Source organism: Mytilus galloprovincialis, chromosome 7 (assembly GCF_965363235.1).
Source record: "Mytilus galloprovincialis chromosome 7, xbMytGall1.hap1.1, whole genome shotgun sequence".
NCBI lineage: Eukaryota > Metazoa > Mollusca > Bivalvia > Mytilida > Mytilidae > Mytilus > Mytilus galloprovincialis.
Genome location: NC_134844.1, coordinates 38,903,999 through 38,924,099, shown reverse-complemented (window position 1 = coordinate 38,924,099; position 20,101 = coordinate 38,903,999). Strand labels below are relative to the sequence as shown.

The window sequence follows — 20,101 nt, the reverse complement described above, 5'->3', positions numbered from 1 at the left end:
AAGGTTATGTTGGTGTTTACTTGAAATAAACAATAACATAACATGAATGTAGTCTGCATGTTATTTTTTTTGTATGGACCAGTAGAATTAAATTGGCAGTACATTCAAACCTGGATTTTAAGATCACCCTAAAAAAACTTTCCTCATAAGAAAAGTAACCTTAATTTGACTGTTCAAAATGCATATCTATCACAATAACTAGATAAGAAGATGGCAATACAGATTTTCTCTTAAAAGAGGTTGACCTTTCTTGCTACAAACAAACTAGTTGGAAATTTAACTGTTTGCTAATTGGGCTACTGGATTAAAGGTGAATTGTTTGATTGTCTAGTGTGTGCATGTATTATAATAAAGTTAGTTATATGTTTGTAGGATTTGATAAGTTTGTTAGAGACGACATCCCTACGCCAGTCTGAATCATCAGCCTATCACACTGTCCAGATCCTAGCTACACTCACCAGACAAGATACAGACACATATGATGGAAAATTTGATCAAGGGTATACAATGTTTAATAAGTATTAATGGAGAAGATTTTTTGCCTGTTTAATTGGTTCCACTAATATTCTTTTCTCTAAAACAGTCTAGGTCCATGGAGCCTCTTTTATTTCATTAGCTTTTCTTTGCAATCTAATCCACAATTGACTAATTATAGCTAAGAAGTAGCCCCACAATTAAATTAAAAAAAAAATCCAACTTCCTATAATACACAGTTTGAATAAGATGGTTTTTTTTAGGAATAATTAGGTGCACAAGAAAACCAAATAATCATTAGTGTAAAAGTGTTGTATACCTTTTTGGAGAAAATTTCAGAGACTGAATTTTCGGCTCTCCCTCAACACCATTTGCGAGTATGGTCTTGAGAAAAGATGATAGTCCGTCGGAAGGGGATTATAAACAGCTGACCCGTGTTAAGAGAGAGAGCCATATTTCTTGCATGTAACAAACATCCTTGTAGATTTCGAGAGAGAGTAGGCAAATGCCGCTACAAGGTTGCACCTGCAAAGTGGAAAGGGATTAATACAAGTTACAAAAACTTGTTTCCCAATCCACTATAAACAAATATGTTTAAAACTACTTTTGTAAAATAGAAATATGTTGTTGCTATCCACCTTAAATGAACTCAATTTTTCTGATCACTTAGTGTAGAACCAGCAAGAAACCAGCAAGAAACTTTAATTTCTTTCCTTTAAAAAAAGTATGGAAAGTAATGCTGTAAATTTAAGATTTTTAATTTTTTTGAAAAATTTCTTGTTTTCCCCTGTAGAAAAAATATATATTCCATAGAAAGACATTATTCATATTTAATGAACCACGGATGAATAACAAATATATAAGCAGAATAAAGAGAATTTTTAAAATTTCAGATTTACTTTTAACAATGTAATGATTATCTATTTCATATACATGTAAATTGTAATTTACTATTAACAGGACAATTCAGAGGTTATCACTGCCAGGACTTGCTTATAGGGTAAGTTATCGTTAAATACTGTAAATATAGCAAATTTTGTAATGTTTTTATGTTCGCAAAATCAGAAGATATTTTGCAAGTCACAATCAGTTCTAATTGCATTGTTTGCATGCACCATTCTCCAATATCACAATAATTAATACCCTGGACAGAAGGTAAATTAAATTTTACAATTCTTAATTTTTGCACTTTATTGTTGCAATTTCTAAACATCCTTTATTATTCTGTTCCTATTTGAAATTGTTTACCAAACTTCAATTATTAAAGCATTACATAATCTTTGTTTTTTTGTATTTATCTTGTATTCAAAAGTGGTCTTTTTTTCAGGGATTAAGTCTATTGTGTAAACCACTACATGGACATGTTGGATCATTGGTCAATGCTGTAAGTATAAAGAATACAAGTATTGTCATATAGGAGGTGGTCAACAAAGACATGGTACAATATCAAAACTTTTACAGTACACAATAAATTGAGAATGGAAATGGGGAATGTGTCAAAGAGACAACAAACCAACCAAAGAGCAGAAAACACATTTAAAAAATTAAACAAACTTTTTTGTTTTCTATACTTCATCTCTTCAAAGGTATTTATCTCCAAAGTGATATATTATTTTCTTATTCATGAAAAGTCCACTTTCTATACATTTTTATATATTTTGTTTGCTTTTGCAACTTTTGCAGTCCTATAAGGATCATAAGAGACTCTTAAGCTATACAGTTTATATGATGTATAAAAAAAAAAGAATTTTAATATTTGAATATTGTTTTAAAAAGGAGTTCAAAATATCAAGGGCTTCAATAACAAAAAAGTCAACAAAAGTCTGACAACAAAAGGATTAAAAGATAAAACAAAGAATCAGAAAAACAAGTCCATAAAATCCACACCAAAAATAAAAGATTGAGAAACATTTACCCAATAACTACTAAAGTGAACTCCTGTTAAATGAAACAACTATGTACTGGTATTTAACTTTTGAAAATCTATTGATACTATAGCACATATAGAAAAAATAGTTAATAACTTTGAAATCAACCCCAGATGGTTTTAATGATAATGCTTTATATAGATAAATGGAAATTTGATTTAATAACCAAAGAGAGTAGCAGTTACAAAAATATGGTAAACATGTAATTATAAGTTCATTTGAGAACATTTTTCTTTCTATTTTAGACATGTAAATATCTGTTGCCTAATCTTCTAATGTTGATTGGTGATAATAAAGTTGCTGCCACATCTGTACCTAAACATGTACAGGTGACAAGAGACCATGCTATGTACTTTATAAGGTAATGCCACATCTGTACCTAAACACATACAGGTTACAAGAGACCATGCTATGTACTTTATAAGGTAATGCCACATCTGTACCTAAACACATACAGGTGACAAGAGACCATGCTATGTACTTTATAAGGTAATGCCACATCTGTACCTAAACACATACAGGTGACAAGAGACCATGCTATGTACTTTATAAGGTAATAACTTATCATCTATACCTAAACACATACAGGTGACAAGAGACCATGCTATGTACTTCATAAGGTAATGAAATATGATATCTGTTAAATTAAAACGTACAGGGTGCTAAAGAAAGGCACTTTGAAAATGGTGTAACCATCTAAAGAGGCAATTTCAGAATTTTACAAACTCACTGTAAAAAACACAAATGGCTGCGATAAATATTTTGTATAATTTCTATACTACTGTATTGTATTATGATTATGGTTGCGAAGAATTTTTTTTATAAAAAAAGACTTGAAAAATTTCTTAATGGATGATACAAAACATTTCTTACTAACATGACTATAACATGATTATAAAGCTGTTGATCATTGTACTTTATTGGAAAACTTTATGGATATAAATATAATCCCTCCAAAAACTAGCACACACATCATCTTGATATCATAAAGCCAGGCAGATACAGTGATGGTAGAATTATATAAAAATGGGACATTATATGATTGCCTATTGCCTATAAGACAATCATAAGCCAGAGACCAAATGATGTGGATATCAGCAACTATTGGCCTTCAACAATGAACAAAACCAAACCATAAAGTCAACCATAAGCCTAAAGACATGACAAAATGTGAAACAATTCAAGCAATGTCAAAAATTCATTGAATTTAGTGGAAATAACATGACATACTTCTACAGTGAGACATGCATCACTTTAATTTTTGTATGTAGTTATTTGGATCTTCAACATTGAAGTTCTGTACATCATATTCACTTTTATATTTGGTTATAGTTCCTTATTGAAGTCTGAAGAAAGATCAGTCAGCACAGTGAAGACACTCCTCCAACATATGTGTACAAAAGTTCCTGATAAAGCTGAATACAGAGGGAAGGTAGCACAGTCTGTTGTCACGATATTACAGGAACTTCCAAACACAGCTTACGGTCACATGGTGGAATGGTTTTATAAACTCTCTAAACATTCTAAGGTATGGTGGAATGGTTTTATAAACTCTCTAAACATTCTAAGGTATGGTGGAATGGTTTTATAAACTCTCTAAACATTCTAAGGTATGGTGGAATGGTTTTATAAACTCTCTAAACATTCTAAGGTATGATGGAATGGTTTTATAAACTCTCTAAACATTCTAAGGTATGATGTTTGTTATTTTAAACAGTAAGGCTGTAAACATTACATGCAACTGACTCTTTGTGTTAATTTCAGATACCCCTGTGGTTAGTTGTTCCACTATTATGTAAACTACTGTGGGTTTTTTATTTTCTTTCATAGTTACCAATTTTCATCGATTAAATAAGATCTTATTTTCTGGGATATGTTTTCCATTGGTAGTAGTGAACTTTTTAATTTAACTTGAGAAATGAATTCATTTGCACCATATGGCATTTTTTCAGATAAATAACCGAGCCTTTGCAATGGAGGTTGTACTGAGTTTATTATCTACACCAGAAAGACAACCTGATGGTATGCTATTTCACTTCAAAATAATTTTCTTAGTCATTCTTACAATGTATAAAAAGAACAAAGATCTATCATTTCTTGACCTGAGTACTTGACAATTTTACTGTGTATTTCCTAAAGGCTGTGTCCTTTCACAATACCAATTGCTATTCCTAAAGAAATGTGTATGTACAATTTCAAATACAGATGAGGAATTTATATGTTGTATGTTTAATCTGCATTTTCTTCATACAAACAACCCTTCACTAGCAAGAAGCTTAACTATTTACCTCTTTGTCATTTTGTAGAGATGAATTAAAAAAAGTGATAAAAAGATACCAAAGGGACATTCAAACTCATTAGTGGCAAAAAACTGACATTGTCATGACATCAAGCAAATAACAATGAAAAAACGAACAATAGTTTACAAAACATAACATACATAAACCCAAGACTTGTGTGATATGAAAGAGTTGTTTGTATAGGAAAAAGTGTTTATAATGCACCAAAAAAGTTTACTCATTTCTTTAATAGTTATAACACTCAATGTTTTTTTTTCTGAATATCATATATATATGAGAATGAACATTGAAGCTTTAGTTGTTAATTTCTATGTCATTTTTGTCTCTTGTAGAGAGTTGTCTCATGGGCAATCATGCCACATCTTCTTTTTTATATTGAAGACAATATGATTTTTTTTTTTTTTATTAGAGCACATGACACCAGAAACAGCTGTGTTTATCAAGCATACCTCATTATTAGGAATATTGTTAGCTAGATGTTCGGATGCTGCACCTACGTGAGTACAGGCATTCATGGTGTTACCTAATCGTAGTTAAAAAAACCTATTATTTCTGTCCTTATTTTGCTCAATTTAAAAAAAAGGGTTATGAATAGTATCCTTCCTGTCCATTCACCAATTTAAGACCAATATTCTTGTGGTTGTTGAATTGAAACATACATTGTACACGGGGAGGACACTTTTAAAATGTGGTATTTCTCTTTAACAGTGGACATTTCACTTACATTTTCACAGCACTTGTTATCTACCTATAGTACATATTTCAAAGTGCCTTCCCTGTATCACATGTTTTTTTATTGCACATTTATGATGTATATGATTAGGATGATTCATTGTAATTGAATTCAAAATTACAATAGGAGTAATGTAAAAAATCTTTTGAGAGAAAACAATTATTTAAATAAGTAATATGTTGCTTTTGATTTTTTTTAGTGTAAGAACCAGAGCTATATCATCATTTTCAACATGTTTCTTATCAAAAGACAGAGTTATAAAAGAGACATTACAAGATATAGTTACACCTAGAAGTAGACTAAGGGAACATGCCCCTCCACATCTTATACCAACACCTGCCATGGACGTCAGGACACAATCTACTACTGACGGTAAGTTTATAAAGTAAAGGGAGACTAAACTAGAGTATAGTTTTCTTCTTTGATTCTCCTATAATAATTAGTTTTGACAGTATTTTTAATGACAACCGAGTTATTAAATCTGAATAATGTACAAAAATGCTTAGCAACAATATTGGATTTAGAATAAAAATTTCTTTATATCTGTCTTTCATTAAATTTTTTTATATTTAAATCAGGGCTTTTTACATGAATAAGGCCTTTAGTTTTCTCGTTTGAATTGTTTTACATTGTCTTATCGGGGCCTTTTATAGCTGACTATGCGATATGGGCTTTGCTCATTGTTGAAGGCCGTACGGTGACCTATAGTTGTTAATGTCTGTGTCATTTTGGTCTTTTGTGGATAGTTGTCTCATTGGCAATCATACCACATCTTCTTTTTTATATTGTATATTTTTTTCTGCAAGAACTTTACTAAGTTGTCTTATTTTTTTACCTACTGTGGATATGTTGGATACCAAATTTACTGGATTTTGTGGGTACAGTTGAACCAAGAAATAACATTTTTAACGAATGACAAATTTTCTTAAGGCTTGTATGCAGACTTTGGCAAAACCACTAAATCAAATTTCCACAAACATGTTAGTTTTCCTAAATCCACAAAAATTGGTACCAACGAAAATAAATAAATCCACAGCATGTTAATGATGAATCTATATACTGTATTATCCATGTATTCTTTTGTGTTTATTTCAGACAATAACACAACAAACAATGCAGAGAAGACAGCAGAGAATATTAACGGTCCAGCTGTAGAAGATCAGACACCAATGAATGCCAACCAACCACCTGCTCCCGGGAAAACACCTTTCCATGGAGTTTATCTCACACCATTTAATCCAAGTATGTTGTCTTTGTTACAAAAGTGTATAATATATATAGAATAACCATACATTGTTTTGAAATATAAATGTTATTTGTACAAGGCTTAGAAACCGGTAAAAAGCCAGGCTGCGCCGAGTATTTCTACCTGTTTCGAGCAGAGGACAAATAACATTTATATTGCAAGACAATATATGTTTATTCCTTATATACTTGTAACTGTTTTAAATGAATTATTTAGGGTAAAAATAATTTTTAGCGGACAACGTAAAATTTCAGCAAACCTGTATGTTTTATTGACATCATAAATAAAACTCTACGGAAACGCATTTTCAACGGTCAGTTACTGTATATTACATATAGATATACAGTCAATGCAATAGAATTTTAATTTAGGATATGGGAATCTATGCTTTACTGAATTATTTGCATACATTTAACACTTTGTTTCAGACATGCCTGATGATGATGGTGTTACCTCCATGTTTAGACGTAGAGCAAAAGATCCTAAAGTAAATGTCAGAAAGGCAGCATTACATGCATTAGAGAATATCATAAGATTTCAATGTCCTGACTACAGTAGACAGGTATGTTCCAGATAATAATGGTCCTTCCCTATGCCTAAATCACCCTGCTCAATCGCTCAGTAATTCTTGTATCACAGCTTTGAGACTAGAACAGGCATTATCAGCGATGTCATAATGTCTCAGAAGTTATCAGCTACGTACCAATGTGTGAGGAGACATTTTTAAACGTAAAATTTTTTTTGGGAGGGGGAAAAACAGTAATAGAAGGATAAACAGATCATCTGGTTTTTCTTCAAAAAGATATTGTAAAATGAGCTGCACAACATACTGTGAAGCTTTTTAGCTCGTTCTCTGCACTCACTCGCCAAAAAGGGGCACATTGTGGCTCGCGGATTATTTTATGATATCAATGTGTAGAAAACCCAATATTCTATAATTTTATTTAGGACTCATGGCTATTTAGGGCTGATAATTTAAAACACTGTTATGTATTGTTTTAATCAAATATCAGAAGTTTTTTTCTTTAAAAAAGGACATATTCATTTTCCAAATAAAAATATATTATCTAACAAATGGTAAAGTTAATACAAATTTATGTTGTTTTTTTTGGAATATGTTTCTTTTTAATTTACTCTTTTTTGGGGCCATTTCATATTTAACAAGATATAGTTTGAAAAATGAAAAAAATTGGCTCAAGCAGATATCCCCATAATAGCCAATTTCTACAACTTTTGTTATTTAATTCAAATAACTGGATTTCGTTTGTGAAGATATTCACATATGCCTTATATGTACCAAAGGAACTGTCTCAAATTTTATTATTTTAGGACTTAGATGTTTTAGTTGAAAGATGTCGAGATCCAGCTCTTTCTGTACGGAAACAGTCTATGCAGTCACTGACTGATTTGTTACTGGACTTTCCTACAGAAAAACCATTACAAAAGTATGCTTCACTGTTCTTTCTTTAAAGGGAAAATTCGCGATTTTTTTCTTATGGTTTTAATATGTTCATAATGACATAATATATATATTCACAAAGTTTTATCGCTAAATGTGCAGTAATAAAGGAGAAATTCAATAATTAATGAAAAAATATTAACTACTTCCTGTAGGTCGTGACGTTTTCTCCTGGTTTTTGCATGCCGGGATTTAAAATACAATCATTAAAAGTCTTGGTTTTTAATCATATTTTAACGTAATCGTAAGCGCGCCGATGACTTATGCTTTATCTAATAACCAGCCGATAATAAGAAGATAAAACGCACAGACGTGCAATTGTACACATTCATGAGATAAATTTTCTATGTTAAACGTATATATTCGAATTATTTTTTTAGACAACACAAAAAGTTATAAAATTATTTTTAATTAAAGCATTTTCGGACTGATAAGGTGAACAAATTAAAGTACAATAATCTGTAAAGACAATATGTTGGTGTACTCTTATTGACCTTTTACTATCTCTGCTATGACTAGGTTTATACGATGTGTGTATTCACGGTTCTGTGGCAATACTCGTAGATGGCTTGTTTAAAGATAAATTGTTATTTGCACTTCGGTATTTAACCACGCCTCTAGGGCACACCTTGCCAGGTGTGACTGTCTATTCGGATCAGTGGATTATAAAACAAGGGAGCATTTAATACACACATTAAAAATACAGGTGACAAATAAAAATAGATCGCCGTGGAATTATTTAATTATATTTGGTGCTATTATTTATTTGAATTCAAATAAATTAATTTACTAAGAAATAAACAGTTTTCGGTTAAAGACGGGAAACTTAATTCATGTGTCAGAATAAAATGATATACACCTCTTGTCCTTGATTTAAGTCTCATAAAAAAGGGGAACTTAGAAATTAGAAATAGCTTTACCAAATCATTTTGATTGTCTTTATTAGGCAAAAAATGTACGAGAACACTTACATTTAGACTTTTGAAACCCATGTATTAATTAATATCTGAAACTATCTGAAGATAACTCTACCGAAGCGGAATATAATTGTACGAATAAAGAAAAAAAAATGTTTTTAAATCTTTGCACATTTATGATTAATTATTGTTATCTATTGTTCATTTAATTATACTTAATTAGTACCTTAAATATGTCTACCGCTCGGCATTAAATCTTGGGTGTGGTAGGAAGGGATTATTACATATAAATTATATTATTTGGATGAGGATTTGAGCTAGCCTGTAAAAACACATTAATTAGTTAACATACATTCGAGACCAAAGGATATTAACTTTGCTAATTCAATTTACTTTTACTCACATATATTTCTCTCATGATTTGCGCATGCTTGTTTCTATAGGACAGTGTATATATTGTCCCAAAATTAATCATAAAATCGTAACTAAAAATGTCTTGTTCGGAGGTTGATAGTAAAAACAAAAAGAGGTTGATAGTACTAACAGTGGTTCCAGTCCGGTCAAGAGAGGCAGATTTTGACGAGTATGGTCAATTTGGGTACGCACTAGAGCCAGAGTATACCGAAGAAGAGCTCCATAAAATGGAAGCTGCAGAAAGTTCCCGAAATCAAGATATCCTTAGCAACCCTCGCCAGTTTAAAACAGCCGGATTGGTGTTCGTGTACTAAATGCATAGTTATGCCTTTATTGACAGAATGTCTTTGTTGCCCCGAATTTACTCTATTTGATGGTAATATTGAATTGGGTGAATGCATTAGTGACAATATCGATTTCAGAACAGTTTGTCTGAACCCGGTTGTTCTTGAAACAAGCTGTATAAGTTTTCCGAGGTACAAGCGCCATAGAGGGAGACCTCCAGACGTACTAACTCACAGCCATGTTCACATTTAGTTGAATTATACAATATACTTTTAATTTTTTTCACTGTTGAAGGCCATACCGTGACGTATGTAGCTGCTTAAGTCCACTTCATTTTAGTAAGTGTCTCCCAAGTAAACAAACCACAACTTCTTATTTAATCAAATGACTTATCTTTTTGCGAAAGTTTGGTATGCAAAAGTGCAAAGTTATAAATGGGTGTCTTGCAATATCGAAGTGATAATCTATTTGTCAGATCTCTTATATCTTTTGACGAAATCAAACCATCATGGTATATTCTGCATTTGTATAGACCGAAGTGTACTAAATGATATTCATATTATACATGTTAAATGAATGAACAAATATTAAATCTATCTTTTTAGTTTTTTCCGCCCATGTCTGCTCATCGCCAGAAATAAAGTTTGTCGCACGAAAAAAAGGGTATTAATTCCAGAGTCAAAATTTAAAGAACTTATTTTCCATGTTTTCTGGTATTGTACGAAAGAGAATTGACCTAACAAAAGAATTGCTATCTTAGGCTGTTAGTAACACATGTAGAGCAGTGGGTCGTTGTTGGACATATAAATCTTAGAAAGTGTATCATCTGTTAAATTTGCAGGTCACTGAAAGGGAAAGTCCCATACGGAAGTAGGTGTTGAGGATGATTTTTTTTATCCAGTGACACATATTACATGCATGCATATTCTTGAACGTTTGATACATCATTTACTCTCAAATTGCAAAAACGAAAACTTCCAATTGTATTTATAGTATTTGTATTTTTATCCATCTGATGAGTTAACTAAAGCCTTTTTCAACTGATTTGTATAGTTCGTTCTTCTTCTTCTTCTTTTGGTATACAATAGTCTATCGAATTCGTTGATTACATACTGTTGGCATACGTGGACTAGTCTATTTACAAAACTTTTACCCCAATTTACACAAAATGTATGTTTCTTTCTTAAGTTCAATGTATACATGTATATAATTTAAATTGCGCTATAGTTCCGTAACTTTCTATTCAGACGTATAAACGAATCGTCGGCAAATGCGTACATTTTTTAAAATCAATATTTCTGGTATGTTCCAATCTGTCCTTTACTATTGACAACGAGTTTATATTACATTTTCCTAAATTAACCCTTGGAAAAAATATGTAAATAGATTTTTATTTCTTCAAATCTTTTTTTTTATGTATTATTTATATTTTTATAAATAATATTCTTTACACCAGAAATGTTATTTATAAACAAGCGTATGAGTTAAGTAATGACTAGTATATTATATCACTTTCGGACACGCAAGACAGAGATGTATATTATAAACCTGATAGTTCAAAATGGAAAGTTATAAGTTATCGGCCGTGTACACCGATCAATACCTACAGAAGTGAAACGATGCATGAACTTGCAAGCCCGGCAGGAAATCGCTTGAATACCTGGACGTGTCACCTCACACCCCTCACAATACCTTTGGGAGTAATACCTTAAGCCATGCTGGTGATCAGATGAGGGAAGATCCGAATTTATTTGAATAAAGTTTATTACTTTAAAGAATTATGAACGAATTACATTTTCGAAAACAATTTTCACGGAACACTTATTTATGATTTGAACTTTGACTTTTTAATTAATTCCAATATTAACAGTTTCAAAATAACAGACTATGATTATTTAAAAAAAAAATAAGAACATTTTCCGTATCAAGTTAGTTAGTCAGATAAAACAACCGTACGATTGACAAGATATCGACACGCAATTACGACTACATCGGTTACTGTTGTTTTGGTCCTTTGTGGTTTATAGACATATCTTGATTTTTGATCGTAGAAGATGACAAAATGGCGGAACGCAGAGAATTGATACTCAAAATTTAAAATCGATGGTGATCTCTTATCTAGCGGAATAAAACTTGAATATCTATAAATTTGAGAATTTTTATACAGAATGGACATAATATCAATTTTTTGATTTTTTTGCGAAGTTTCCCTTTAAATATGCCATTTTTCAACTTGACATTTTGATTTCTGATTCATTAGAATTGTTTGCTATTAAGGATTTGTTTTTTAACAGTTACAGTGACTTGACTGTTAGTGTTGCTATCTGACTATTGCAACTCATTCAAAATTCTGACCAAATTGCAATTTGTTTATAATACCAAACTGTTTAACTGGCCAGAATTTTGAACTAACTGTTCAGTCAAAATGTGAAAGTGCAAGGTGAAAATAAAACCCACAATACTTACAATCCTATAAGTCTTTTTAAACTCCACATTACTATTGATGTGAAAATTTAGTCTATCAGTTTGTATAGACATTTTTTGGTCATTTTCATGCTAAAGGTGAAATGTTGTAAAAAGTAAAATCACAAAAATACTGAACTCCAAGGAAAATTCAAAAAGGAAAGTCCCCAATCAAATGGCAAAATCAAAAGTTCAAACACATCAAACGAATGGATAACAACTGTCATATTCCTGACTTGGTACAGGCATTTTCTTATGTAGAAAATGGTAATTTTTAATTGCTATAAAAATGTCCAAACTAAGCTTTTATATAGTTTTTCTTTCGAAAAGTCTTCTATATTCACAAGAATCAGACATTATGTGAATTAAAATATTTCATATTCAGTAACTATGTGTGAAATTACAGTATGTTTGTAGGAAGTTTCCATGGGGAGATAATCATTTTTTCTTTCAAAAAGTCTATTCAAAAGAATAATGTTTTAGGTTATCTCCCCATGGAAACTGAGGAAAAGTATTGTTATTTTGCACATATTTTACCAAATATATGATGTTTTAATTCCAACGACTTGACTGTGATTTCTTACAGCAGTTTGTTCAAATTTCTGACCAGTTGAACAGTTTGGTGTTATAAAACAAATTGCAATTTGGTCAGAATTTTGAATAAGTTGCAATAGGGGGAGAGCAACACTAACAGTCAAGTCACAGTAATTAAAAACATTATGTAACATATTCAAAATTAAAAAAACCAATTATGGTCAATTCTTTCTTTATGATAGCTTGTAAAAATGTTGTCAACATAGAAAATTTGCATGTGTTTAAACACCTTCTATTGTAAAATGATCTCAAAATGATATTGAACAGTGTCTGAAGGATTTTTTGCTAATATGAAGTGACAGTTAAATTGTCATATTAACTGGTTTCTTTTTTGAAACTTCAATCTATGGTCATTACTTAATTTTTTATCTATCTACTTTTTGACTTTTTTAACAGTAAAAATTTATATTTTGTTCACTAGATCCTGGTTAGAAGGAGTGATGCCTCTAGTTATAGATAGAGAGTCAACCCTACAAGAGAAATGTATGGACCAGCTAGAAGAAATCATACTACACAATATTGTACCTCTGAAAAGGTGGGCATTATTACTATTCATACTTTCCTTATAATTTGTACATTTCAGAATTTATAGTTATTACTCTGTTCAATTCTTTTTGACTCATTAATTTCTCAAAGAATAGTAATTTCACTGGGTAATATTCTATAAATATTAAAAAAAACATATTTAGGTCATCCTAGATAATGATTTGGCTCGCAAGCATTTTTCTTTTATTTATAATTATTAAGGTGATAGTTTAGTTTGATATATTTATTAAATAATAGATTTCTGATACTCCCAAGAAACAATTTACTCTATTTCTTACAATGGAGTAATGTATTAAATATAAATTGATCATGCTTATCTTCACATTAATGTGATTTGAAATCATGTGTTGTTTAACATATAGTTCTCACTCTCTCTGGTCTGTTTTGGGTCTGTGACCAATATTTTCTTGGCTAAATTTTAGAATTTTCTGGGTAATTATAAAATTTCATTAGAATTTTAGTCGTTGGATGAAATCTCTTGAAGTAGAGCATTTTTTTAATTTTTCATTAAAAAATAATGAAAAATTACTGATTGGACCAAAGTACTGAGCAACAAAATTGGACGTGTGTCAAAATTAAAAGAACTTAATTGGTCATGTATACCTTTTGCTTTGTCCTCAATGAAGTTGTTATTGTGTAAATCATAAGGACTACATTTCAGTTTGAATTATTTCAGGATGTCTAATGAATCACACAGACTTGCCTGGGATGTCCTCAATATAATGACCCGATCTGAGTCAGTAGATCTAAGGTAAGATTTTTATAGTAAACACTTAATAAGTATAATCACAAAATTACAGAATGCTGAGGAAAATTTAACATGGAAAGTCCCTTATCAAATGGCAAAATCAAAAGCTCAACACATCAAACGAATAGATAGCAACTGTCATATTCCTAACTTGGTACGGACATTTTTCTGGTTTTATAGCTAGCTAAATCTCTCACTTGTATGACAGCTGCATAAAATTCCATTATATTGACAACAATGTGTGAACAAAACTGTACAACAGTGTGTTATAATCTTTATCACTATAAAAACACAGAAAGATAAAAAGGCATATTGACAAAGCACATTAGTAAAAGTGAAAGACAAGAATACAAGAATTTAAATTTAAATTTAAAAGGTGCTTCTTTAGAGAAGATTGAAAAAGTAATGTCCTAAATTATTAAAGCCTTTATGATAAAATTTTCATCAACAGAAGAAACTTCATGACACAAAAAAACATTGTATAATTTGAAATCACTTCTTTTCCAGGAAATATTTACAGAAAGCATGTCGACATTGGTCAAGACAGGGAAAGATTAAAGCCACTCTTATTTCCAATTTGCAGACTCATGTGAACACAGATAACAATGAAGTATACTTAAATATTTTTTTAATTTTGTCTTTAATTACTAAAATAATGCCATTAAATAATGATAATTATTTGAATCAAACACTTTGTACACCTGAAACCTGTTTAACTTTACTATTCTACCATACCATAACAGTAAAATTCTTTTTGTAAGATCTTTTTGGATTCATTGTTAATTTGATCACAACCTGAATATGCATGGAATTTTTACCATTGGTTGATAATGATGATGGGCAAATAATAATGTTAGGTGCCAGGAGTGAAACAGCAATAATTTCATTATAATTTGAGACTTCCAATGTTGCTGGTGTCTACCCATTGTGGACTGCTAGTCCCTGACAATATAATCAGCTCAGTAGTCAGCTCTTCAGTGCAGAAATGATTTATAACTTACCAGTTGTAACTACTCTGTTAAAAACAAAATAAGGTTCAAACTCCCTCTGGCCAACCTGACCTAAGCTGAATTTTGTTGTACTTTTTAGGTTCCTTTTGTTTGTATAGTAAATTATGTTTCTTGGAATTTGAATATCTTTGGTTTATAAATGTTTTGTTGAGCTTCTTGATATGTAGGTAAATACAGAAAGCACTAACATTTATAAAGAGTTATTTTTGTTTACATGTATTATATTTTTAGGTAGCTTGGATGTTACTGGCCGAGTTAGCACCAGCTGTTCCTAAGATGTGTCATGGCTTTGTGATAGAGTACTGGGAACAACAAGCTCATACTTCTGATGGTAAGTTATTCAATAAGTGTCTTCCACTGAAAATCAGTGGTTTTGTACCTGAAATTTTTTTATTTTACTTTGTCTCAACCAAATGCTAGAAAACTTAAAGACATTGCTTATTACTACCAAACACAAATCAAGTTTTAATTTGGATGGCATCACTCACCATTCCTGTCTTATTTCACTTTATAAATTGAAAATTGACAAATAATATAGGTGTTACCAATTTATTGCACCAGATCTACATTTCGAGAATTAATGCCTCTTCAGTACAAACAAAACATCAATAAGTTTGAATTAGTACATTGACTCTTGCATATTTTAAACAAGCAAGGGCATCTGTGACCCATAGACACATTCTTAAGAGAGTAGCAATTGAGAAACTTTATTAAAAGAAATACAAAGTTTATTTAAATAGTTTAAACCATTATTATTCAGATAGATTATCACACCATGATATGATACAATTAAAATGAATATTAAGAAAATAGAAAATTTGCTTTTACACAAATATTACACATAGTGAACAATGAACAATACATAACTATGAATACTGGTATGCTCTGTGATAAATTTATAAATATGAAAAAGAGGAAAAATACAATAGAGAAAAGAAATAAATATGATTTTTTTGTAATGTACAGTGTGAAAAGCTTGGGTTCTATTCATATGTATATTCGTGTATGCATTAACGTCATTTGACAATATTTTTCCAGAGATTGTTTCCAGTAAGTATTTATGCAAATTTATGCATTAGCTTGGAGCTGCTCTGTATATATTGGAATATGCTGCCTTTTTGTTGCTGAGGCTATTTTAAAAATGCTTTTTATTTTCATAAGCTATATATTTGGTTTGTTTCATTGTTGCATTGATTGACAAAGTTTTGTACCAGATTGAATATTGTCTTGTTTTGTTCATGTGCTATTATAGAGTTAAAGGGGCACTAACTACAAGATATATAAAAAATCTAATATATTATTTTTTTTGCTCAATCATTAATGAAATGCAAATAGTGAAATAATAATTCGTTTTAGCCACCAATTTGGTTCAATTTTGTCAAAATAAGCTAAAAAAACTTTGATTATGAATTATTCGACCTCATGGAATCCGTTTTCATGTGAACTTCAATTTAACTCCTTAGCTTGAGATGGATAACATGTGAATTTTATGTGTAAAGTTATTTAAAGGAAAAGAATGTCAACACTGAAAGTGAAACAAAGGTAAATCATTTCATTGACTGATTCTATCCACCAAAAAATCATTCTTATAAGGTAAAAACGATGATGAACATGTATTTTTCATCTATATTATAAAATTAAATAGACATAGAAAAATCCAACAGCATGAGTTTGCTTAATCTATTTATATCTATATTTATGTTTACAACGCTAATATGGTCATGGGATGATTTTAGAGGTCAACTCAATGGTTAATTAGATGGCATCTAGACTAAAATATACACGAAACCAAGCTACGTATTTTCATGCCAGATCCCTGTTTATTTTTTATTGGGACAGACGGCTTCAAGCCGTCAATCCCCAATGGGGTTGACCAGAGTGACATTCCCTCACATCATTCATTTTTGTCGAGCCTGCAACTTTTGTTGCAGAAAGCTCGACATAGGGATAGTGATCCTACGGCGGCGGTGGCGGCGGTGTTAGCTCACTTCTTAAAAGCTATATATTTTAGAAGGTGGAAGACCTGGATGCTTCATATTTTGTATATAGATGCCTCATGTTACGAAGTTTCCGTCAGTCACATGTCCATTGTCCTTGACCTCATTTTCATGGTTCAGTGACTACTTGAAAAAAAAGTTCAGATTTTTTGTAATGTTAAATTCTCTCTTACTGTAAGTAATAGGATAACTATATTTAGTATGTGCGTACCTTGCAAGGTCATCATGCCCGTCAGACAGTTTTCACTTGACCTCGACCTCATTTCATGGATCAGTGAACAAGGTTAAGTTTTGGTGGTCAAGTCCATATCTCAGATACTATAAGCAATAGGTCTAGTATATTCGGTGTATGGAAGGACTGTAAGGTGTACATGACCAACTGGCAGGTGTCGTCTGACCTTGACCTCATTTTCATGGTTCAGTGGTTATAGTTAAGTTTTTGTGTTTTGGTCTGTTTTTCTCATACTTTATGCAATAGGTTTACTATATTTGTTGTATGGAATCATTGTAAGGTGTACATGTCTAGCGGGCAGATGTCATCTGACCTTGGCCTCATTTTCATGGTTCAGTGGTTATAGTTAAGTTTTTGTGTTTTGGTCTGTTTTTCTCATACTTTATGCAATAGTTTTACTTTATTTGTTGTATGGAATGATTGTAAGGTGTACATGTCTAGCGGGCAGATGTCATCTGACCTTGACCTCATTTTCATGGTTCAGTGGTCAAAGTTAAGTTTTTGACTTTTGGTCTTTTTATCTAATACTATATGTCATAGGTCAACTATATTTGGTGTAGGGAAATATTTTATGATCTATATGTCAGTCGTGCAGGTTTTATTTGACCTTGACCTGGTTTTCACGGTTCATTGCTCAGTGTTAAGTTTTTGTGTTTTGGTCTATTTTCGTAAACTATAAGCAATAGGTCAACTATATTTGTTGTATGGAAGCATTGTTAGCTGTACATGTCTGTCTGGCATATGGTTCAACTGACCTTGACCTCATTTTCATGGTTCATGTTAAGTTTATGTGACAGTCATAATAAAGCTTTATATTTAGGAGTATCAACATAATATCAATGATTAGTAAAGAAGGCGAGACATTTCAGTGTGTGCACTCTTGTGTTTTTATAGCGTGGAAAACCCCCCAACAAATCTTACTGAGAATGATGAGATGGGGAGACACAAATGAATAAATTGACTTTAAACACTTTTTTTACACATTTCCCTTCTGTTTCTCTCGAAATTATCGTATATTGAGCTCTCCTTTACACTATTTACGTTTCTTTTACAATCCGGAAAAATCAGTATGACAAAATATTCTAAATATATCCAACCTACATTATATTTTATAGTGACGTCATTGTTGGAATGCCACACTACGCATAAGCAGGGATATCCTTCACTGGTTATTTAAATCATTCTCAAAGATTGTGCACTTATTAAAAAATAGTATTTGTTAAATTTAAACATAATGATGTTTGCTGTAGATGATTCAAACATCAACATGCAAAACTTTAATTTGTAGGTCAACAACTTTCAAAGTAAACAGGAAGTCCGAGGGGCTACATGAGATGGGGGAGAGAAACGATCTTTTCCATTTTTTTCTGTAAAGCTCTGTTTTGAAAATCTTACTCCAATTCAGGAGCACCTCAATTTATGAGCTAATTATCCACTAAAATAAATACTTAAAATGTGACATTTAGTATATGATAAGTAGTCTTCCATTAAAACTAAATTTTGTGTACCAACATAATCATTGTAATAGTTACAAAAAAAATTACAAATGTTGCATTTTGTAGTTTAAACCTCTTTATTCATGAAATTTTACAAATATTTCAAAATGTAGGATTTGGAAACAAGCTTCACACAGTTTACATCAATCATATTGTTATTTTTATTAGTACCTGTATCCCTGTGATGAGATATGTAACTGGGAACTTTATCAATGGAAATTTAAAACTGAATAGATTTTTCAGTCCTAACTTTCTTAAGAAAAGAATTTAAAATCTTAAGAGTACTGTCACAAAAAATGGAAAATGGCCCTAGCCTGCAGTTCAGTCGTACACTATTAAGATTTCAAAAATAATTGTAGTTGTTGTTAAATGACAGAATTCAACTAGTTGGATTTTAGATAATTAACTATCAACTTTAATTGTATGTTTAGATTTAGAAGATGCAGATCTCTTCCATTGGTCTAAATTGAATCCTAAACTAAAGAAATGAAATTACAGTAAACAACAATTGATTCCAATAGTGTCAACCTTCCACATGTTCTAGCTGTTCTTTTTTTTCATTCTTTACATGAAGCATGAAGACTATCAAAAGATAACCCCCCCCTCCCCCCCCCCCCCCCCAAAAAAAAAAAATGAAATAACAACAAGGGCCGTCTTTACCCTCAGAGCTATTCAGCTCTTTGATTTTTAGACTTTTTTGGATAAATATTTTACATTGTTATAAATCAAATATAAGAATTTGATTAAAATCAGTGAACATGAATTTGACAGCTAGTGCTCCTTTAATTGTTTTTGTATTTTAGATTTTATTTCAAGTCTTTTTTTTTTTGGAAATTTGTAATGATACCCAAAACTTGAATGAATATTTTTTTTGTTTCTTTTTTTAATTTTGGTTGAAAGTTTATGTAAAAACTGACCCTTTTTTTTTAAGTTCAATGCCAGAATTGAAAAATAGAATAACTACAAGGAATGCAAATGATATTGAACAGTACTTAAAATATATACATATAAGTATTGGATTCAAGTAATTATAATCCCAAAAAATTGCTCCTAAACCTGCCCTTCTACCTATATATCCTCTTCATAGACTTATAGACAGAAATATGTTTAAAGTTTAGATGTAATGCATATGTATCTGGTTTATCTATCTGTATTTTAATGTTTGGGTGCTATATTGCAACCATTTTAATTGACCTAAATGTGTCTAGTGTAAATATCAAAAAAGTGTATTTCCTGATATAAAATATTCAGCATAAATA

The 20,101-nt window shown here is 31.0% G+C and overlaps 1 protein-coding gene across 5 annotated transcripts in view; it reads left to right on the top strand.

Moving 5' to 3' along the window:
• The window catches only part of LOC143082944 (condensin-2 complex subunit D3-L-like), a 59,368-nt gene that overhangs the window by 11,038 nt on the left and 28,229 nt on the right, over positions 1–20,101 (top strand). For 3 of the 5 annotated variants that reach the window (XM_076258993.1, XM_076258991.1, XM_076258992.1), the window contains exons 8-22: positions 373–500; positions 1,435–1,474; positions 1,802–1,858; positions 2,648–2,763; positions 3,735–3,930; positions 4,355–4,424; positions 5,112–5,199; positions 5,635–5,807; positions 6,531–6,677; positions 7,110–7,243; positions 8,011–8,126; positions 13,235–13,348; positions 14,036–14,110; positions 14,615–14,717; positions 15,349–15,448. In XM_076258993.1, coding sequence (XP_076115108.1) covers positions 373–500; positions 1,435–1,474; positions 1,802–1,858; positions 2,648–2,763; positions 3,735–3,930; positions 4,355–4,424; positions 5,112–5,199; positions 5,635–5,807; positions 6,531–6,677; positions 7,110–7,243; positions 8,011–8,126; positions 13,235–13,348; positions 14,036–14,110; positions 14,615–14,717; positions 15,349–15,448 — 1,657 coding nt within the window. The other 2 variants (XM_076258994.1, XM_076258995.1) reach the window with 2 other exon arrangements.